This window comes from Salvelinus sp. IW2-2015, linkage group LG36, assembly GCF_002910315.2.
Source record: "Salvelinus sp. IW2-2015 linkage group LG36, ASM291031v2, whole genome shotgun sequence".
Lineage (NCBI taxonomy): Eukaryota > Metazoa > Chordata > Actinopteri > Salmoniformes > Salmonidae > Salvelinus > Salvelinus sp. IW2-2015.
This window is the reverse complement of record NC_036875.1, coordinates 2,085,515-2,106,612: the sequence shown is the minus strand read 5'-3', so window position 1 is coordinate 2,106,612 and position 21,098 is coordinate 2,085,515. Positions and strand designations below refer to the sequence as shown.

The 21,098-nt window shown below is 42.7% G+C and overlaps 1 protein-coding gene across 11 annotated transcripts in view; it reads right to left on the bottom strand.

The window, feature by feature from the left end:
• Positions 1-2,740: 2,740 nt before the first annotated feature.
• The window catches only part of LOC111959462 (leucine-rich repeat flightless-interacting protein 2), an 88,553-nt gene continuing 70,195 nt past the window's right edge, over positions 2,741-21,098 (bottom strand). For 9 of the 11 annotated variants that reach the window (XM_023981018.2, XM_023981021.2, XM_023981025.2 and 6 more), the window contains 4 exons: positions 20,938-21,030; positions 20,563-20,655; positions 20,270-20,417; positions 15,350-19,337 (listed from right to left, as the gene is read on the bottom strand). In XM_023981018.2, coding sequence (XP_023836786.1) covers positions 16,351-19,337; positions 20,270-20,417; positions 20,563-20,655; positions 20,938-21,030 — 3,321 coding nt within the window. In that variant the 3' untranslated portion in view covers positions 15,350-16,350. Of the gene's footprint in view, positions 6,608-6,953; positions 7,059-7,181; positions 7,262-7,416; positions 7,538-12,244; positions 12,295-15,349; positions 19,338-20,269; positions 20,418-20,562; positions 20,656-20,937; positions 21,031-21,098 lie in introns of those variants that run through there. The other 2 variants (XM_023981030.2, XM_023981026.2) reach the window with 2 other exon arrangements.

Genomic DNA, 21,098 nt, shown 5'->3' with positions numbered 1-21,098 from the left:
TTTTTGCCATGACCTTGACCAATAAGACACTAACAAAAGTGATGGTCCTCTGAATGGGAGACTAAGCTGCCTGACTAGAACTAGCCAGAAGGGATGGCTAGAATCAGCTGACTGAAGCTGGCCGTTTTCAACAAGTAGTGAAGTTCTAGCTAATAAACAAATTCGTTTTCATTATCTGTTCTGCCTTGATTAGTGTGCTGAGTTCTACAGCACAGATGACTGCCATCTTCGACATTATTGCATTGGCCAAATGTTACAAAGTAGCGAGGCACAGACTCCGATACATTTAGATTTCTGGGAACAGTCTGGTGCCGTACACCTTCATCAACAAGCTGGCAAACTAGCTACCATATGGCCATTCAAACAAGCTTGTGCTAGACTGCTGGCTGGAGCAAATTTGCTCAGCTGATCAAGCATGGTTTTCCATAGTTTGCCGTAGTAGCCATAGCTACAGAGGAGTGATTTTAAGAATTATTTATCTATTGTGTGTGTCATTGAAGCAAGGATTACACGGCCACATAAAAAAACTACTCAGAGTCTTATTTGTTTCATGTAGATGTGTTTATAAAGGGTACAAACACGACAAATTGGCGACAAGATTGAACCTGCATCTTACCGATGTGCACCCGATGCATGCAACGTCCGAATGCACTGTCTATTCTAGGGAGAGGGATGCGCGTGTCAAGTGAAAAAGCACAGAATGACTTTGCATGAAAGTGATTGTGAAAACCTTTACCTGAATAAACATTTCGGGATATTGAAACTATTGCCGCTTTGATAGCAGCTGTATTGACGATTGGACAACCTATACTGAACAAAAATATAAACGCAACATGTAAAGTGTTGTTCGCATGTATCATGAGCTGAAATAAAATATCCTAGAAATGTTCCATACGCACAAAAGCTTATTTCTCTTAAATTTTGTGCAGAAATTTGCTTAGATCCCTGTTAGTGAGCATTTTATCCTTTGTCAAGATAAGAGATATGCTTACTTAACAGTCATTCAAGTTCAGCATAGCTAGCCAGCTAGCAAGCGATCCCCATTTCTTGCTAGCTAACCAAATGAAATTAAAAAAGATAGGGAAAAGCTGTTCATTCACACACTCCTCCAATGACATGACATCCTCCCAGCAGCTAGCTAGCTAATGTTAGGCTCCATGTTTTTAGCTTGCTAAATAAATAGCTAGCTACATAAATACGCAAGACCAGGGGTGTCAAACTCAAATCAGCCTTACGGACCATATTGAAAAAACACAGTGAATTCGCAGGCCAGACATAGCCTATTTATATATATACAAAAAAAATAAACATGTAACTGCGACCCAAACTGGCAATTGTTTTATTTGAAAAAATGTCCCTTTAATGTCCACTTCTGTACATAGGATGCTGTATATAGCATTTTCCCTTGCTAGTTTGATTGTATTGACATTCCCAGCCTTAGTTAGTCGTCCATTTTTGTTCAAAATATTGAGTCATTGAAACTGAAAGTGCATCCCGAATGGTTGTGGCAGCAAACAATGTACCAGGCCAGCTGTGATTTACAATCTGATAGCAATATATTTTGACTACCAAGAAATGTATTGGTGAATTATATGAACTGCATCTATCTATTCTGCCAACAATGCCTAACTCTACGTCATGGAATTTTGAGTCAAATAGTTAGTTTTGAAGCATAAACTGGGAATTCAATATTTTTGACTGATATTATGATCGTCTGTTTGTTTCATATATGCAAAGTAGTTAAAACGCTGTCAGTTCCACTTTTATAGGATGATCCCTTGTAGGATACTTCAAAGTTACTCAATCTCTCTAGTCTGTGGTGTCCTCCTGTCTATCCCCGTGGTCAGGGGATGGACAACCTGCTGGCCCAGGTGACGGGGAGGAAGCGTGTGGTGCTCTACAGCCCCCAGGATACATTGCACCTCTACCTGACGGGTGAGACCCCTGGAGGGAGATTGTATCTCCTTGTGTCAGGAAAATGGTATAATACTTCCACAGTAACGAAAGCAAATTCTCTACATGTACATACCTGTCTATTGACTTTCACATCTAACTTAGTGTCAGGTGACAAATCTGAGGGTCTGGCCAGACTGTTCAGACCTGGGGTGGTTCCCAGAGTTTGTGAAGGCTTGGTGGTACTAGTGTACTAGAACCTAGAGACTTTTTTCCCCCTCCATCGCTGGTATGGGCAGACTGGGTGATGAAATGAAGGGCTCTATTCAAATCTGTAAAGCTGATGAGTTAGACTCTGTACTAGAAATGTAAAGGTCATTTCTGATTGAGCTGACATGCAGTGTTTACCGTGAATGCGGTCTACACTAAAGCGGGAACATTGCTTTAAATTGCAATCACTCTAAAGCTGAACTTCTGCTATGCGGATTGAATAGAGCCCTTAATTCTGATTACACACAAGTCAAACAAATTGAATTCAATTTGTCCCCAATACTAAATAGTATGGCATTTACTGTAATTACCAGAATTTACACTGTAAACAGAAGTGTGCAGTTACTGTACATGAGTTACATCAGTTCAATATTGCCCCCGTTTCTCCCTTAGACCTGTGGTTTCCTAACACCATGGCGTTAGTTTCGCATGGGTGTCAACATCTTCTGGTGCCACCTGCCTGCAGAAGGTTGCAACAAGAAGGACCCCTATGGCAAGAACAAGGGTGTAGAGAAAATGTTGCAGTTTTACAGCTAATTTCCTGCAATGATTTGATTTAAACACTCAACTGCCGGTACAGCATGGTTGGACATTTTATTGCACAGCGATTACAATTCCTTAAGGTCTTCATAAACATTTTAAAGCTTTGTAAACAGTGAAGCAGCATCTCCCCAGAGTGTGTGTTTTAGGCTCATCCTATCAACATTCCCCCTTATTTGTGTCGTCTTCTTCATCACCATCATCATCAGCATGTCTCAACAAGCAAGATTATGTGAGGTGGCCTTTTTACATTATTGCTTGAGACAAACGTCAGTGAGGCTCTACCTGATTTGGGGGGGGGGGGGTAACGCAGGCTGCTCTGAGTCTTCATGTCATTGGCTGCTTCGAGGCTCACTCATAGCTGTGGCTGTAGTAGATTGGTTCATTCATTTGGGCAGGCTGTTTGGGACCTAACGCGTGGGTCGTGTTCATTAGGGCACCTGCACACTGTAGCAAAACATTTCAAACCAATGGCAACAGAACTATAATAAGCGTAACTTATTGGACATTTCTAGGTAGTCCCTCCTTGTTTGAGCCATTTATTCCATTTGGCGCCTAATAAACATGATCTGGGTACATTCAAAAGACAAATCAGTCTTTCAACTCTATTATTTTGTCCCCCCCCCCCCAAAAACGAATTGAAAAATGAATACATCTGAAGTAGAAAGCGGGTGAAATCATAGGTGAAGTTAAATAYTGTACATTCTGTTTGTGAGACAATGATTATAGCAATTGTGGTAAGAGAGAAGGTGTAGCTTGGGAAGGTGGGATGCATACACAACCTCCTGTGTCCTATCGACTACACAAGCCCTTGGACTTAAAAGGGCAACTCTACCACTTTTCAACCTCATTATCTCCATATGGGAAAACAGCACTTTTCTATGACCTGTGGTCCTAAAATAATGTTTCCATGTGATATTACAGGGTAGTATTAAAAGTAAAAAAACATTGATTTTCAAAACCTCCAACGAGTTTCTAACCGAAGGTAGGGTGTTTTCTTGCTCCCCACGACTCTGTTTGAAAATCACTGTTTTTAAAATGTAATAACTTGTCATCGGGTAGAAATTTTAACTCTATATACAGTTGAAGTCAGAAGTTACATACACTTAGGTTGGAGTCATTAAAAATCATTTTTCAACCACTCCACAAATTTCTTGTTAACAAACTATAGTTTTGGCAAGTTGGTTAGGACATCTACTTTGTGCATGACAAGTAATTTTTCCAACAATTGTTTACAGACAGCTTATTTCACTGTATTTCAATTCCAGTGGGTCAGAAGTTTACATACACTAAGTAGACTGTGCCTTTAAACAGCTTGGAAAATTCCAGAAAAGGATGTCATGGTTTTATAAGCTTCTGATAGGCTAATTTACGTCAATTGGAGTACCTGTGGATGTATTTCAAGGCCTACCTTCAAACTCAGTGCCTCTTTGCTTGACATCATGGGAAATTCCAAAGAAATCAGCCAAGACCTCAGAAAAATGAATTGTAGACCTCCACAAGTCTGGTTCATCCTTGGGAGCAATTTCCAAACGCCTGAAGGTACGACGTTCATCTGTACAAACAATAGTACGCAAGTATAAACACCATGGGACCACGCAGCCGTCATACCGCTCAGGAAGGAGACGCGTTCTGTCTCCGAGAGATGAACATACTTTGGTGCGAAAAGTGCAAATCAATCCCAGAACAACAGCAAAGAACCTTGTGAAGATGCTGGAGGAAACGGGTACAAAAGTATCTATCTTCACAGTGAAACGAGTCCTATATCGACATAACCTGAAAGGCCGCTCAGCAAGGAAGAAGCCACTGCTCCAAAACTGCCATAAAAAAGCCAAACTACGGTTTGCAACTGCACATGGGGACAAAGATCGTACTTTTTGGAGAAATTTCCTCTGGTCTGATGAAACAAAAATATAACTGTTTGGCCATAATGACCATTATGTTATGAGGAAAAAGGGGGAGCCTTGCATGCCGAAGGACCTACTGTGAAGCACAGGGGTGGCAGCATTATGTTGTGGGGGTGCTTTGCTGCAGGAGGGCCTGGTGCACTTCACAAAATAGATGGCATCATGAGACAGGAAAATTATGTGGATATATTGAAGCAACATCTCAAGACATCAGTCAGGAAGTTAAAGCTTGGTTGCAAATACATCTGCCAAATGGACAATGACCCCAAGCATACTTCCAAAGTTGTAGCAAAATGGCGTAAGGACAACAAAGTCAAGGTATTGGAGTGGCCATCACAAAGCCCTGACCTCAATCCTATTGAAAATTTGTGGGCAGAACTGAAAAAGCATGTGCGAGCAAGGAGGCCTAYRAACCTGACTCAGTTACACCAGCTCTGTCAGGAGGAATGGCCCAAAATTCACCTAACTTATTGTGGGAAGCTTGTGGAAGGCTACCCAAAATGTTTGACCCAAGTTAAACAATTTAAAGGCAATGCTACCAAATACTAATTGAGTGTATGTAAACTTCTGACCAACTGGGAATGTGATGAAAGAAATAAAAGCTGAAATAAAGAATTGATTCTCTACTATTATTCTGACTTTTCACATTCTTAAAATAAAATGGTGATCCTACAGACCTAAGACAGGAATTGTGAAAAACTGAGTTTAAATGTATTTAGCTATTTCGCTGCTCTGGCACCCCAATGGTGGAACAAACTCCCTCACGACGCCAGGTCAGCGGAGTCAATCACCACCTTCCGGAGACACCTGAAACCCCACCTCTTTAAGGAATACCTAGGATAGGATAAAGTAATCCTTCTAACCCCCCCCCCCCTTAAAAGAGTTAGATGCACTATTGTAAAGTGGTTGTTCCACTGGATATCATAAGGTGAATGCACCAATTTGTAAGTCGCTCTGGATAAGAGCGTCTGCTAAATGACTTAAATGTAAATGTAAGGTGTATGTAAACTTCCGACTTCAACTGTATATGTTTTTTCTTCAAAATGTACAAATGCGCCGTTGACACTGGTAATGTGATGAGATGATGAAAACAAGGTTGAAAAGTGGTGGAGTTGCACTTTAAGAGACAAAAGGTAAACACAAAAAGAGACAAACATATACACCCAACCATGGGAAAACGTGCTCATAATTTGGCTTTTAGGACACAGATAAGAGAAATGCAGGGCATAAGAGGGAAAAAAATGTAAATACACACAAAAAAATGCTTTCACATCCACGGCACACCATGTTAACCCAGTTCAGTTCAGTCCACTGAGACTTGGGGCCATGTCGTCTCTGTTTAGTAAAGGTGAACATAGGGGGTTGAGTGAGGCGGCGGATAGTTCCCGGACAGAGGGACATTCAGTGTTAGTCTGTACACTGTAGATGGGATAGCAAAGTTATGTAGCCCAAGTAGCCAGTCGCGGTCCAAAGAACCCAATCCAGTCCCAAGTCGCCCCTAGTCGCACCGTATTTCCCACAATTCTCTGGTGCAGAGCAGCGCCTTCCCCCAGAAAATAAGACATACAGACTTACTCTTCCCCGCCAATTAGTGCTTGGTAAGGGCTTTCTGTGTGTCATTTACTGTGTCATATATACACCTATGAAGAATTCTCATCATTGGAAAAACAAACAAAAACAAAGACATTAAGAAAATGGCACATTGCGCGTGTTTGTGTTCTGTGTGCTAGCGATTAGGATAACTCAAGTTAATTAAAGTAATTTTTTTTTCATAAGGTTGCGAAGCAGATGGAGAGGCAAGCCCAATGCAAGGCGGGACACTCCCTCCAACGTGGGCAGCCATTGGTGGACGGACAGGATCGGGACGGAGTTATGCTGCCAGGTCATCATTAGGGAGTCGTTGCCGTGGAGCGGTTGGCCTTCATCTTGTCCAACCGTTTAGAGAGGTGGCTGTTGTTCGACTCAAGTTCGTCTACCTTGTCCAGCGCTGACCGCAACTGCCATCCAGGAATAGAAAAAAAAAATCATTAGATTTTATTCAGAGACTCATTCAAAATCAACAATGAATCAAAAACACAAATTGTGTACATTATAACCCAAGTGTGCACTTGTTCACTCCCCCTAAGATTTGAAGGGATTAGTCCAATCCTTTTAAATCCATGCAGGGAAGTCCATTAGTGCACACTTCGGGTAAAGGAGGGAGAAACTAGTCCCTTCTATTCCACATGACCATGTAATTCTATCCATTTCAGAAGCAATGTTCTGAACATTGCAGACCCCTGACATCTGGTCTCTGCATAGGAGCTTGATTTAAGCCACATAACTGACAGCTGGTGGCCATACTTCTCTCTGCAGCTTGCGTTTCTCAGACTTCAACTCATCCTCCACTTTCTCTGCGTTCTCCGACGCACCCTTGTAGCGGGTCACCTGACCCTCTAGCCTAGTAACCTGCAGATTGGTGATTGGATAGAGTACATGAGAATCTCAGCCTATAACGAGTAAAATGAGCAGTACTTGGATCTGTGATAATTATCTCTTTCCAATCAACCAGGTTAATGACAGTACACTTACATTCTGTTCCAAAGCTGTCACTTCCTGCTCCGATTTGACAAGTTTGAACTTTAGGTCACTAAGTTGCCTGCTGGCATCTCCTGCAAATGTGGGAAAAAAGAAAACAAGGTCTGATGTGCCAATGAGGTAGATACTGAATATGAATCCTATTAAAATAACAGTTAGGACTAACATACATTTTTGTCTTGAGTTATTAATTTCAGTCATAACACGTTACAGTGTCTGTGAATCTTACTCTGCAGGTCTTGTATGTGTGGGTCTGTGCCGTTCTCCAGAACCTCGCCCTCTGGGCTGGAGTCCTCCTCAATCTCGTTCCTCTGTTTCTTCTGCTCTACTTGGGCCTTCAGTTTCTTCACCTATAGGGAGGACCACATTCAGGACATAGACAGACAGACAGTTAAAACCTATTCAAATTGTAGCTGTATAAAAACAACTACAGGAAACAGCAACACAAACATACAGGTAACTGCCAAAATAAAGGAAACACCAACATTAATTGTCTTATTAGGGCATTGGGCCACCACGAGCCGCCAGAACAGCTTTATTGCACCTTGGCATAGATTCTACAAGTGTCTGGAACTCTATTGGAGGGTTGCAACACTAATCTTCCACGAGAAAATACACATTTGGTGTTTTGTTGATGGTGGTAGAAAACACTGTCTCATGCTCTGCTCCAGAATCACCCATAAGTGTTCAATTGTGTTGAGATCTGGTGACTGAGACGGCATACATCATTTTCATGCTCATTAAACCATTCAGTGACCACTCGTGCCCTGTGGATGGGGGCATTGTCATCCTGGAAGAAACCACACCGATCAGCATAGAAATTATTCACCATAGATTGAAGGTGATCACTCAGAATGGCTGTGAATTTGTTGSCGTTTATCTTGCCATCTAAGGGGTTGAGTGGACCTACAGTTGAAGTCAGAAGTTTASATACACTTAGGTTGAAGTCATTAAAAATGTTTTTTCAACCACTCCACAAATTTCTTGTTAACAAACTTATACTAACTTATTGTGGGRAGCTTGTGGAAGGCTACCCAAAACGTTTGACCCAAGTTAAACAATTTAAAGGCAATGCTACAAAWTACTAATTGAGTGTATGTAAACTTCTGACACACTGGGAATGTGATGAAAGAAATAAAAGCTTAAATAAATCATTATCTCTACTATTATTCTGACATTTCACATTCTTAAAATAAAGTGGTGATCCTAACTGACCTAAGACAGGGAATATTTACAAGGTTAAATGTCAGGAATTGTGAAAAACTGAGTTTAAATATATTTGGCTAAGGTGTATGTAAACTTCCAACTTCAACTGTAAACCATGCCAGGAAAATGCACCCCATATCATAAAAGAGCCACTAGAACCTTCATTTATTTGGACAGTTACGCAATCTCACCTCACACTCTACACTGCCCTTTCCCACATGGACAAAAGGAACAGCTGTGTGAGAATGCTGTTCATTGAATACAGCTCAGCGTTCAACAACATAGTGCCCTCAAAGCKCATCACTAAGCTAAGGACCCTGGGACTAAACACCTCCCTCCGCAACTGGATCCTGGGCTTCCTGACGGGCCGCCCCCAGGTGGTAAGGGTAGGCAACAACACATCTGCCACGCTGATCCTCAAAACAGGGGCCCCTCAGGGGTGCGTGCTTAGTCCCCTCCTGTACTCCCTGTTCACCCACGACTGCGTGGCCAAGCACGACTCCAACACCATCAAGTTTGCTGACGACACAGCAGTGGTAGGCCTGATCACCGACATCGATGACACAGCCTATAGGGAGGTGGTCAGAGACCTGGCGGTGTGGTGCCAGGACAAAAACCTCTCCTTCAACGTGAGCAAGACAAAGGAGATGATCGTGGACTACAGGAAAAGGAGGGCTGAACACGCCCCCAGTCACATCGAGTGGGTCGAGAGTTTCAAGTTCCTTGGTGTCCACATCACCAACRAACTATCATGGTCTAAACACACCAAGAAAGTCGCGAAGAGGGCACAACAACGCCTTTACCCCCTCAGGAGACTTAAAAGATTTGTCATTTTTATTTTATTTAACCTTTATTTAACCAGGTAGGCTAGTTGAGAACAAGTTCTCACTTACAACTGCGACCTGGCCAAGATAAAGCAGAGCAGTTCGACACATACAACAACAGAGTTACACATGGAATAAACAAACATACAATCAATAATACAGTAGAAAAAAAGAAAATTCTATACAGTGAGTGCAAATGAGGTAGGATAAGAGAGGTAAGGCAATAAATAGGCCATGGTGGCGAAGTAATTACAATTTAGCAATTAAACACTGGAATGGTAGATGTGCAGAAGATGAATGTSCAAGTAGAGATACTGGGGTGCAAAGGAGCAAGATAAATAAATACAGTATGGGGATGAGGTAGTTGGATGGGCTGTTTATAGATGGGCTATGTACAGGTGCAGTGATCTGTGAGCTGCTCTGACAGCTGGTGCTTAAAGCTAGTGAGGGAGATATGAGTCTCCAGCTTCAGTGATTTTTGCAGTTCGCTCCAGTCATTGGCAGCAGAGAACTGGAAGGAAAGKCAGCCAAAAGGAGGAATTGGCTTTGGGGGTGACCAGTGAGATATACCTGCTGGAGCGGGTGGGTGCTGCTATGGWGACCAGTGAGCTGAGATAAGGCGGGGCTTTACCTAGCAGAGACTTGTAGATGACCTGGAGCCAGTGGRTTTTGCGACGAGTATGAAGCGATGGCCAACCAACGAGTGTACAGGTCGCAGTGGTGGATAATATATGGGGCTTTGGTGACAAAACAGATGGCACTGTGATAGACTGCATCCAATTTGTTGAGYAGAGTGTTGGAGGCTATTTTATAAATKACATCGCCGAAGTCGAGGATCGGTAGGATGGTCAGTTTTACGAGGGTATGTTTGGCAGCATGAGTGAAGGATGCTTTGTTGCAAAATAGGGAGCTGATTCTAGATTTAATTTTGGATTGGAGAAGCTTAATGTGAGTCTGGAAGGAGAGTTTACAGTCTAGCCAAACACCTAGGCATTTGTAATTGTCCACATATTCTAAGTCAGAACCGTCCAGAGGTGTGATGCTGGACGGGCAGGCAGTGATCGGTTGAAGAGCATGCATTTAGTTTTACTTGCATTTAAGAGCAGGAGGCCAGGGAAGGAGTGTTGTATGGCATTGAAGCCCGTCTGGAGGTTAGTTAACAGTGTCCAAAGAAGGGCCAGAAGTATACAGAATAGTGTCGTCTGTGTAGAAGTGSATCAAAGAATCACCAGCAGCAAGAGCGACATCATTGATGTATACAGAGAAGAGTCGGCCTGAGAATTGAACCCTGTGGCACCCCCATAGAGACTGCCAGAGGTCCGGACAACAGGCCCTCCGATTTGACACACTGAACTCTATCAGAGAAGTAGTTGGTGAACCAGGCGAGGCAATCATTTGAGAAACCAAGGCTGTTGAGTCTGCCAATAAGAMTGTGGTGATTGACAGAGTCGAAAGCCTTGGCCAGGTCGATRAATACGGCTACACAGTAATGTCTCTTAACGATGGCGGTTATGATATCGTTTAGGACCTTGAGTGTGGCTGAGATGCACCCATGACCAGCACTGAAACCAGATTGCATAGYGGAGAAGGTACGGTGGGATTCGAAATGGTCGGTAATCTGTTTGTTAACTTGGCTTTCGAAGACCTTAGAAAGGCAGGGTAGGATAGATATAGGTCTGTAGCAGTTTGGGTCTAGAGTGTCTCCCCCTTTGAAGAGGGGGTTGACTGTGGCAGCTTTCCAATCTTTGGCAACATCAGACGATACGAAAGAAAGGTTGAACAGGCTAGTAATAGGGGTTGCAACAATTTCGGCAGATCATTTTAATAAGGGAGGGTCCAGATTGTCTAGCCCGGCTGATTTGTAGGGGTCCAGATTTTGCAGCTCTTTAAGAACATCAGCTATCTGGATTTGGGTGAAGGAGAAATGGGGGAGTCTTGGGCGAGTTGCTGTTGGGARTGCAGGGCTGTTGACCGGGGTAGGGGTAGCCAGGTGGAAAGCATGGYCAGCCGTAGAAAAATGCTTATTGAAATTCTCAATTATAGTGGATTTATCGGTTGTGACAGTGTTTCTTAACCTCAGTGCAGTGGGCAGCTGGGAGGAKGTGCTCTTATTCTCCATGGACTTTACAGTGTCCCAGAACTTTTTTGAGCTAGAGGATGCAAATTTCTGCTTGAAAAAGCTAGCCTTAGCTTTCCTAACTGCCTGTGTATATTAGTTCCTAACTTCCCTGAAAAGTTGCATATCACGGGGTCCATTCGATGGGTTCCCAGATCCTCAAAGTTCTATAGCTGCACCATCGAGAGCAGCGTGACCGGTTGCAACACCGCCTCGTGTGGCAACTTCTCAGCATCCGACCGTAAGACGCTACAGAGGGTAGTGCGTACGGCCCAGTACATCCCTGGAGCCAAGCTTCCTGCCATCCAGAACCTATATACTAGGCGGTGTCAGAGGATGGCCACAAAAATGGTTAAAGACTCCAGTCACCCAAGTCAGACTGTTCTCTCTGCTACCGCACGACAAGCGGTACCGGAGCGCCAAGTMTTGGTCCAAAAGGCTCTTTAACAGCTTCTACACCCAAGCCATTAGACTGCTKAACAAATTAATCAAAATGGCCACCTGGACTATTTGCATTAACCCCCCCCCTGTTTTTACACTGCAGCTACTCACCGTTTATTATCTATGCAAAGTCACTTTACCCCTACCTACACGTACAAATTACCTTGACTAATCTGTACTCCCACACACCGACTCAGTACTGGTACCCCCTGTATATAGCCTCATTATTGTTATTTTATTGTGTTACTTTAAACAAAAAAAAACAAAAAAAAATGTAATTTGTTTATTTAGTAAATATTTTATTTACTCTATTTTCTTAACTGCATTGTTGGTCATGGGCTTGTTGTATTCAGCATATGTGACAAATACAATTTCATTTTATTTGCCTGTAGGTCTATTGCCAATTCAGTTGAAGAGTTCAGCTAGCGTAATGGGTGACAGACTATGGATGGATGGATGTCCTTACTCACCTGTCCTATCAAGTTCTCCCGCTCGTCAACCAGCTTCCTCAGGCGGATCTCTGAAAGAAAAAAAGTMTTTAGAGCGGATCTGCTTAGTGTTAAAAGTGTCACAGAACTTCTCACCATTATCTGTWTAACTTTGAGTAAGCATCTATAACCCAATCAATACACACTTTCATTATGTTCATGCAAGAACAACTTGAGCATACAGTAAAAACMAATGTCAACATACCGGGGGTGGGAGGAGCCAAGTACATGGATGGGGAGGGGCTGAGTCGGGGTGGGAGGAGTTTAGAGTCACTTGATGCATGCAATGGAGCAGGTGTCCACTGGGAGAGCGTAGGTGAGGGGTGGGGTTATGGTTAGCATGCAGAAACTGGAGAGGAGGGCACACAGCCCTCTAGGGCATTTTTATGCTAAACAGCTAATGGATGAGAGAAGTTGAGCCGAAGAGATGATGTTTGTGCGTCAATGAGACTGCTATAGACAGGCAGACAACACATAAGTACTATTATACATTACTAAAGTGTATTTCTCAAAGTTTGTAATCACTTATTTTATTCAATCATGAAAAGGGTCAGAAGGTATTTCCTTACAAAAAGTGCACATGAAGAAACATTTAGACCAGTGATTAACAAGGGAGACATATTCTTACACGGTATACAATTTGTCTAGCAGTCATATCATCATATGAATTCAGGAAACATGGCATATACTGAACACAAAGCAATTTTATAGTATGCACATGATATCCTAGGGCTTGGAACCGTGTAAGAATATGTCTCGCAGTCATATCATCATATGTTACAAAAAGTGCACATGAAGAAACATTTAGACCAGTGATTAACAAGGGAGACATATTCTTACACGGTATACAATTTGTCTAGCAGTCATATCATCATATGAATTCAGGAAACATGGCATATACTGAACACAAAGCAATTTTATAGTATGCACATGATATCCTAGGGCTTGGATTTCACCTGATATCATTGCCATAATGGAATGGACTTGTAACATGGAGGATTTTTATTTCAATGGCATGAGACAATCTCAATCGGTTAGTTTCTCTCTTCGTCAAAATACACCAAGCAAGAAAATATTTTTGTTGTTCTGGGCAAACTTTGGACGAGGCTTGGGCGTTATACTGTTTTTGGAAATAGCCAGGGAAAACTAGGTCTTTTAAGTTTACAAAAAAAGAGTAATATTTGTCGCTACTTTTTAAGGAAAGCACCTGCAGTCAACTTGTGCAATACGTTAGCAGATACAGCAGATCGCGTTCTTCATTTCACATTATGAAGCTTACCGTATTTCCCCCAGAACAGTTGATAGTTTATTTTTTTATTTCTTTATTTAACCCTTATTTTACCAGGTAAGTTGACTGAGAACACATTCTCATYTACAGCAATGTCCTGGGGATGATTGAGCCAATTGGAAGCCGGGGATGATTAGGTGGCGATGATGGTATAAGGGCCAGATTGGGAATTTAGCCAGAACACCGGGGTTAACACCCCTACTCTTAACATGTTTGTTTGTAAATAGCACAATGGGAGAAAGCGGGAGTAGTCCAGCTGTGTATTGACAAGGGTCGCGTTTTATATTTAAAGTCAAGTGTTTTTTGCTTCAAGAGTGATCAGGGAAGTGCAACTATAGTTTTCCTTCACAGAAAATACATTAGTGCAGCACATTCRACAGAAAATAGCTTCCTTTTTATCAACAGAAGTGCAACGCTATTTGGCTGGCAGCCACACAGCTAAATGAGYTTACAATGAAAAAGCAAGGTCTTTCTTGCAAAAACGATGCATGGCCATCATACTGTATTTCGAATGTTTATCATAGAAAGAATGTAGCCAGCTACTTTTCCTAATGTTTTGGTTAAAGTTAATCTAGCATTTTACAAGAGAAAAGTAGTCTGGCTACACTGAGAAAAGTATCAGAAAAGTAGCTACACATCATTCAGAGAACTGTCTGCTGATAGAATGCTCGTTTGAGTGGAGAAGTGAAACTGAGGCACAAAAGTAGTCTGATGCCGAGCAGAAATTTTTAGAAGCATTTTAGATCTGCGTTTACAAAATTCAGCAAGATATTTGTTATGTTTTATATTTTTTCTCCTGCGTTAAAAACACAGAATTCTGCATTAACGTAAATTAAAGTGGCTGAATTGATAAGGTGACGGGGCATCGTATGGTGTTAGCTTTCTGCTGTGTTTGAGAGCTCAAAGCCCTTTGGATGAATTATCTGTAAGGCTGCCACTGCTTGATTTCCTTGCGTTTTTTTCTCCTCTTCGTTCATGTTCTGTCTGAGCAGGCAGGCCCCTTCCCTAGCGACTCCACACAGACAAAGTGTGTACACATGCTGCTCCAGTGCCAGTACTGTTTTTACTTCAGACAAGCATGCGTCAAAACTTAATTTGCACAATGTCCGTCATTCACATTTCGCTTGTAAACGTCCAAACTGACCAAAAATGACATTTGGTAGCTCCTACCTATATATGTATACCTTTATGAGCTGGATTGCCTGTCTTTGCAATTTGTTTATTTTCGTTTGGGCTCGTTAACATATTTAGCTAGCAGCCTCCATGGAAATTCCCTATTACTTGTGCCAATTTTGTTAGCATTCTGGTAAGACAGCCAATGTTTTTTTGGGGTGCCCCCTTGTGTACTAGGCCGGTAATTCCATAAATCACAGGATGAGAGAAGGACGGTATGACGATACGAATATCATGCATTGCAATATAAACATTGTACCTTGAATAGATGAAGAAAAACATACCGTCATTCAATCAATCAATATTACATTATTACAGTATAGGTACTGCAGTTTTATACGAGAGTATGGGCAATGTACCCTACCAGGGCCAGGCAAGTAGTAACACATTTGATTGATTCTACTTATCAACTACTACTAGTCTTAAATTAATGGTTTTCTTAGTTGAATCAGGTGTGTTACTGCTTGTTTGGGGAAAAACAGCCTGCGTGGTAAGATTACCCACCCCTTATGGCAAACTTCCCTAAAAATTAGCTAAAATACCCACATGCTGTGAAGTCAAAGTATTTGGACAGTGGCATATTTGTTGTTGCATGGCCATCATGTCTAATGTATATCATAGTCAGCTTTAATTTGAGGATATTTTCATCCAAATTGGGGTACCCGTTTAGAAATGACTGCACGTTTTGTACAATGTCCCCCCATTTTAGGGAACCAAAAGTATTTGGACAAATTCACTTATGTGCATTAAAGTAGTCAAATGTTTAGTATTTGGTCCCATATTCCAAGCAATGACTACATCAAGCTTATGCCCAATAGAAATGTATGGTAAATAATGTATTGTGCCATTTTGGAGTCACTTTTGTTGTAAATAAGAATAKAATATTTCTAAACACTTCTACATTAATGTGGATGCTACAATGATTATGGATAATCATGAATGAATCATGAATACTGATGAGTGAGAAAATTACAGAGCCATACACATCATCCCCCTCAAACTCTCCTGTTTAGCATGTCTTGGGTTTATGGTCTTTGTGCCTCTAACTTTCTCACTCATCATTATTCACCATTATTCGTAATCATAGTAGCATCCACATTAATGTAGAAGTGTTGAGAAACATCCTATTCGTATATACAATAAAAGTGACAATAGAAATGTAATGGTAAATAATGTATTGGGCACAACATAATCTGAAACAACCGAAACAAACTGCAAATGCATCCAACAAGCTTCGTGTAGTCATTGAGTACTAGAAATATAGGTCCAAATACTACACTTTTGATTACTTTAACACACAAAAGAATTTGTCCAAATACTTTTGGTTCCCTAAAATGAGGGGACTAGAGCATGTACAAAAAGTGCTGAACAAAAAGTACGCTCAAATTAAAGCTGACAGTCTTCACTTTACCTCATAGTCATTGTATAATTTCAAAATCCAAAGTGCTGGAATACAAAGCCAAAACAAAAAAAATGTGTCACAAATACTTTTGGACCTCAAAATACAGTACATCGAATTATAACTTTGGAAGGAATGTGAATGGTACTTGCATTGGCTGTAGTAGTTGAGACTCTTTGCACTTTCATAAATATTTGCTGTTGTTTATATTGAGTGCAGACCTAAAAACTAGGACATTCGGCAGTCCTCTTTTCCCTTGCCTTTTACTTTCTTACTGCCTTTTTTCAAGCCTGTCCTAGATTGCTCATTGTCGCCCTCTGCTGAATCCTCTGTACTTGGACTACTTTCTCTTCTACCCTGCTGTGACCCATACTGGATTGCCTCTTCCCCCTCCTCTACTGGCAAATCCTCTACCTCAGTTGCATTCTGCTGCCTCTCGCTCTCTTCTACACCTTGCTGTTCAACAGTCACACTCACTCCCTCCTCTGCAATGTCTTCCTGTTTGTATGTTACACTAACCCCTTCCTCTAATGTGATTAGTTGTTGTTCTTCATTCACGTTCTGGCCCTCGACTATGRTTTGTGCTTTTTCTTCAGGGCTTCGGAGCTCCTCTGGTGCATTATCTGACCCCCCTTCAATTGATTGCTGTGCCACTATCGCGCTAACTCCCTCTGTGTCCTGCGGTTTGTCATCCTCCTCTTCCTCGTTAGCCTCCGCTTTACCAGGCTCTACCTCCATTTTGTATCCTACCGACATCGTTCTCATTTCCTGGCTGACCTCCTCTTGGGATGTTATTGGGAATACATTTGCAGGATCCACTGAGACTAGGTYAGAAAGGTCAAACGATTGACCCTCATTTTCATTCTCCTCGTCATTCCACTGCTCACTGGGTCCAGGTACCTTGTTACCCTCCAGCTTGGCCTCAATGGGATCATCTTGCTCTTCTGCTTTCGCCACCATAGTGCATGGTCCACTTTCATTATGGCTCTGTTCCCTAAAAGAGTCAATTGTMACCGGAGTTTCTTTTAATGGGTCCTGTAGTCGTGTTTCTGTATCATTCAGCTCGGTCTCTGTAGAGATCCCTCCATTTGATGCCTCTTCTGGATCAAGYGTTTCTGGCTTGTTGTTTTCATACAAGTGCATGTTAGTGACTGGACAATCAAGTATATCCACCAATTGTTCAGGCAGTCTTATGGTCTCAGCAGCAGGGCAGTTGCGGTCAAGCGATATGCTACAACATTTCTCATCTGCTGAATTGTTGCATTTCTCTACATTTGCTGGCAGTGCCATTGAAGTGTCTTCATGTTCAAGTGCATTTGTACGCTCTTCTGGGCTCCCATTTTGTTTATCCTGACCTGCCTCTTTTAGGTCTTGTGTCGCATTTTCATTAGCCTGGTCTGGGTGAGTAGTGACACCATCATGGGAGAAAAGGTCTTCAGGTTCCACGCTCTTCTTGAGCTCTGGTCTTAGAACGATGGGACTGTGAAAGTTATTCCCCTGTTCCTTTGTGTCTTGGATTGTTTGAGCCTCTTCAACTGAGACCGTGATTGCACCTTCCTCTTTGACATTGTTTGAATTCCCAGCTGTGGACTGTTTCGAGTCCAATGGACATTTTGGGTCAGCTGAAGAGTTCAAACAGTCTCCAAAGTTATCAGGGTTGGTTGTGTACCCTGACTCGTCCTTTTGGGTACCAGTATTTGTTGTCGATTCTAATTCCTCCATAGGGTTATAAGCGCTGGTTATACACTTGGAGTGAGCAACAGGATCAGCAGTACCAATGTTGGACTCAAGGGAWAATACTGATATCTCGCCTTCTGATTTCGCCGATTCCATTGTAGGTTTGTGTTTGTCCTTTTTCATTTTCTTCTTTTTCTTCTTTGAGACAACTTCCTCACTCTTAGCTTGGTCAGTCAGAGATACTTCAATGGTAGGCCCCTCGCTTTTAACCTCTACTCGGTCTTCTTCTAGTTGTTCTTCCTTCAGGTTCAGTCCCTCCTCAGCTATGGTTTGGAGCTCTCGATCTGGTGAACTACTGGTCCCCTCCTCTAGATGCTGCTGTGTCTCTATTGTGATAACGCCCTCTCCTACCGCCTCTACTGGCTCCTTATCGGTTGGGGTGGAGACCAYATCCTTTTCTGTTTTGCTCATCTTATCTCCCTGCGTTTCATCACCTTGTTTCTCTCCCTTCTTCTTGCCTTTCTTTTTCTTCTTGCCTCCTTGGGACTGTGGCTGCATGTCAGTGGTCTCTGGTAACACACATGCCTTTTTTGTTTTCTGAGGCTCAGGTTGAGGCTCAGGGTTTGAGTCGACTGGACTCTTAGGAGTATCAAGGTCTGTCCCTAGGCTAATCTGTGTGCTATTTGTCATGGAGACTACACACGTTTCTGTTGTGCTCTTCTTATGGTCTTCCTGCTTTACATCGCTTTGTGTCTCTCCCTTCTTCTTCTTGCCTTTCTTCTTCTTGTTGCCTGCTTGGGCTTGTGGCTGCAGGTCAGTTATCTCTGGTAACACTTCAGMCTTTTTTGTTTTCYGAGGCTCAGGGTTTGATTTGATTGGGCTCCTACTAGTATCGAGGTCTGTCCCTTGGCTAATCTGTGTGCCATKTTTCATGGTGTCCTCAATGGTTTCCCTAGGCAGAGGATATGAGTCTAAACATTTCACGTCCTCTTTACTCGATTCGTTTTTCWCTTGTTCAGCTGCTGCACCATATTCTGAGGTAGGCTCTTTTGAGGACGTCTCTTTGGTGTCGTCACTGCTCTTGACAACTTTGGTCTCTGCCTCATCTGCCTCGTCATTTTCTATTCCCATTTCCCCTTCGCTTGCAACCTCTACTCTGCCTTGCCCTGTCCCCTCTACACCTGCTGCTTCGTACCCCTCCCCCGCTACTGTAACCTCTTCCTCAGGACCCGTTACAACCACAAGTACCTCAGCATCACAGACCGGTCCACTTTTGACCTCTACTACTGGTGTGCCATTGTCAGAGTCTTTGTTGACATCACTGCCTTCAATTTCAACCTCTTCCCCCAATGTGGGCGAGAACGGCTGAGCCTCCCTTGGCGTCTCTGTTTCAGAAACACTAACAAGGCTACAGGGGGTGGGCGAGGTCAGATGGTTCTCTCGAGCCTCCTCCTCGTGTGTATCCTCTTGCTGCCTGGACCTTCCTGGATCCACCACCTTATCTCCTCTACTTCCCAACGCCGTCTCCTGAGCTCTGCCTAGGAGACCATGAGGGATACCATGAGGGTGAAATAGGCCAAACACTGTGGCTTGGAGTTTCAAATAGACATTTTTCTGATGATCGAGATCTGCCAGTTGAACCTGGGCCAATTAGCGCAAAGCGGAATTGGAAAGAATTGGGTAAAAATCGAACCAGCTTGGAAGAGGTGGAAAAGGAAGAAGAGGAGGAGAGCACCAAACAAACCCTTGATCCCAGATTAATCTTCAAGGCAGATGAGCAGGTCAGAGGCACCTTGGCAAGCTGCAAATCTTAAACTCTGAAATGTCTACTGTGGTGTTATATTGCTTTGGGACTGGACAGAAATTGACAGGTTTGTGACTTAACACAAACAAAACATTTTTTTCCTAATCATTTACAAAAAAAGAATCGATAACCTACATTGAATAGACCAATTCATGGATTTATTGATTGTGATCCGTGTAAACACCAACCAACTATACCACCACAGCAAACACTTCAAATACCATTGACTTTTATCAGGTTGAAGCAAAGAGTTTAAAATAGACAAACACAAGGTCAACATAATTTCGCCAAAGCAATCAGCCTAATGACCCCTGGACTTACCTCAATATTAAACTACTATGTAAGGATACACATTTTGGCACCAAAACAAGGGTGTTTACACCATCTGCTTTAAATCATGGTTCAGATACATGGATTAGTTAACATGCATCAAGTGCAAGGGTTGCATTGGGTTGGGAGGAGAATCAGTGGTGAAAGCTTAGAAGTTAGTCGCAGAAGTCCAAAACCTATGTCAGTCAACCAAACTCAGGTTAAGTATACAGGGTTGCATTAGATCAGGTGTGGGCATGATTTAAGCTTACACGTTAGCTATAATTTGGCAAAGCTACGAGGTAAGCAGGAGATRATTGCAACATGTAGCGATCTTTGTCCAGTAACGGTGCTTACCAAGCATGCTGTTCCCCCCTTCCATGGGCGACGTCTGGGAGTCAGGAGCCAATTGAGAAGCTGGATCTCCACYGGCTGACCCTTCAGTGCCCAACTCCAGCGTTTCCCCATTGGYGGTCAGGTCAGGTCTGAGGACAATTCCATGTTTCTGGGCAGGACATGAACACAAACTGATGACAGGCTTAAGACTCTCACAACAGTACATTACAGCTGCATAACTACAATAGAGAAACMCTGTTTAAGGGCCACTGTTGCATATTCCGAGCTCCGGCTCCCTTGAGATGACTAAGTACCTTCAGAATGTCTTTCAGCTGGACCACCTCATCCCTGAGCTCATCCCGCTCATTTCGGATGGCATCCGAATACTCCTTTTGCCGCTCTAAGGCCTGAGCAGTTCCCCCAGTGGGGGGGAGGTGGAAGCGCAGGTAAAGAACAAAGAAAGATATGGGTGAAGTGAAAGTGAGCATAGAGAAAGTGAAGGAACAGTATACAGTATCAAGCATGCATGCACTTAGGCAGAGAAGTTGATGCTAGCCAAGTAAATAAGTGTATTTTAACACCACAACGTAGGTGAACACAACACAATTATGTGTGGGGGTTTTCCATTTGCATCCACCAAATTGAACATGTACTAACAAAACTAATGGATTAGAGTTCACAGGGCATACCCCAATCTTTTTATCCTTCCACTCCACGGTTTCCTGCAGGTCAGAGATTTCCCTAACAAAGCAGTCCTGCTTGAGACGCATCTGACGGATCTCCTGGACAGCGGAAATGCAGGAAGATGTGATGGAATAAATAGGAGAAAATTAAGTGTGTGTGAAAGCAG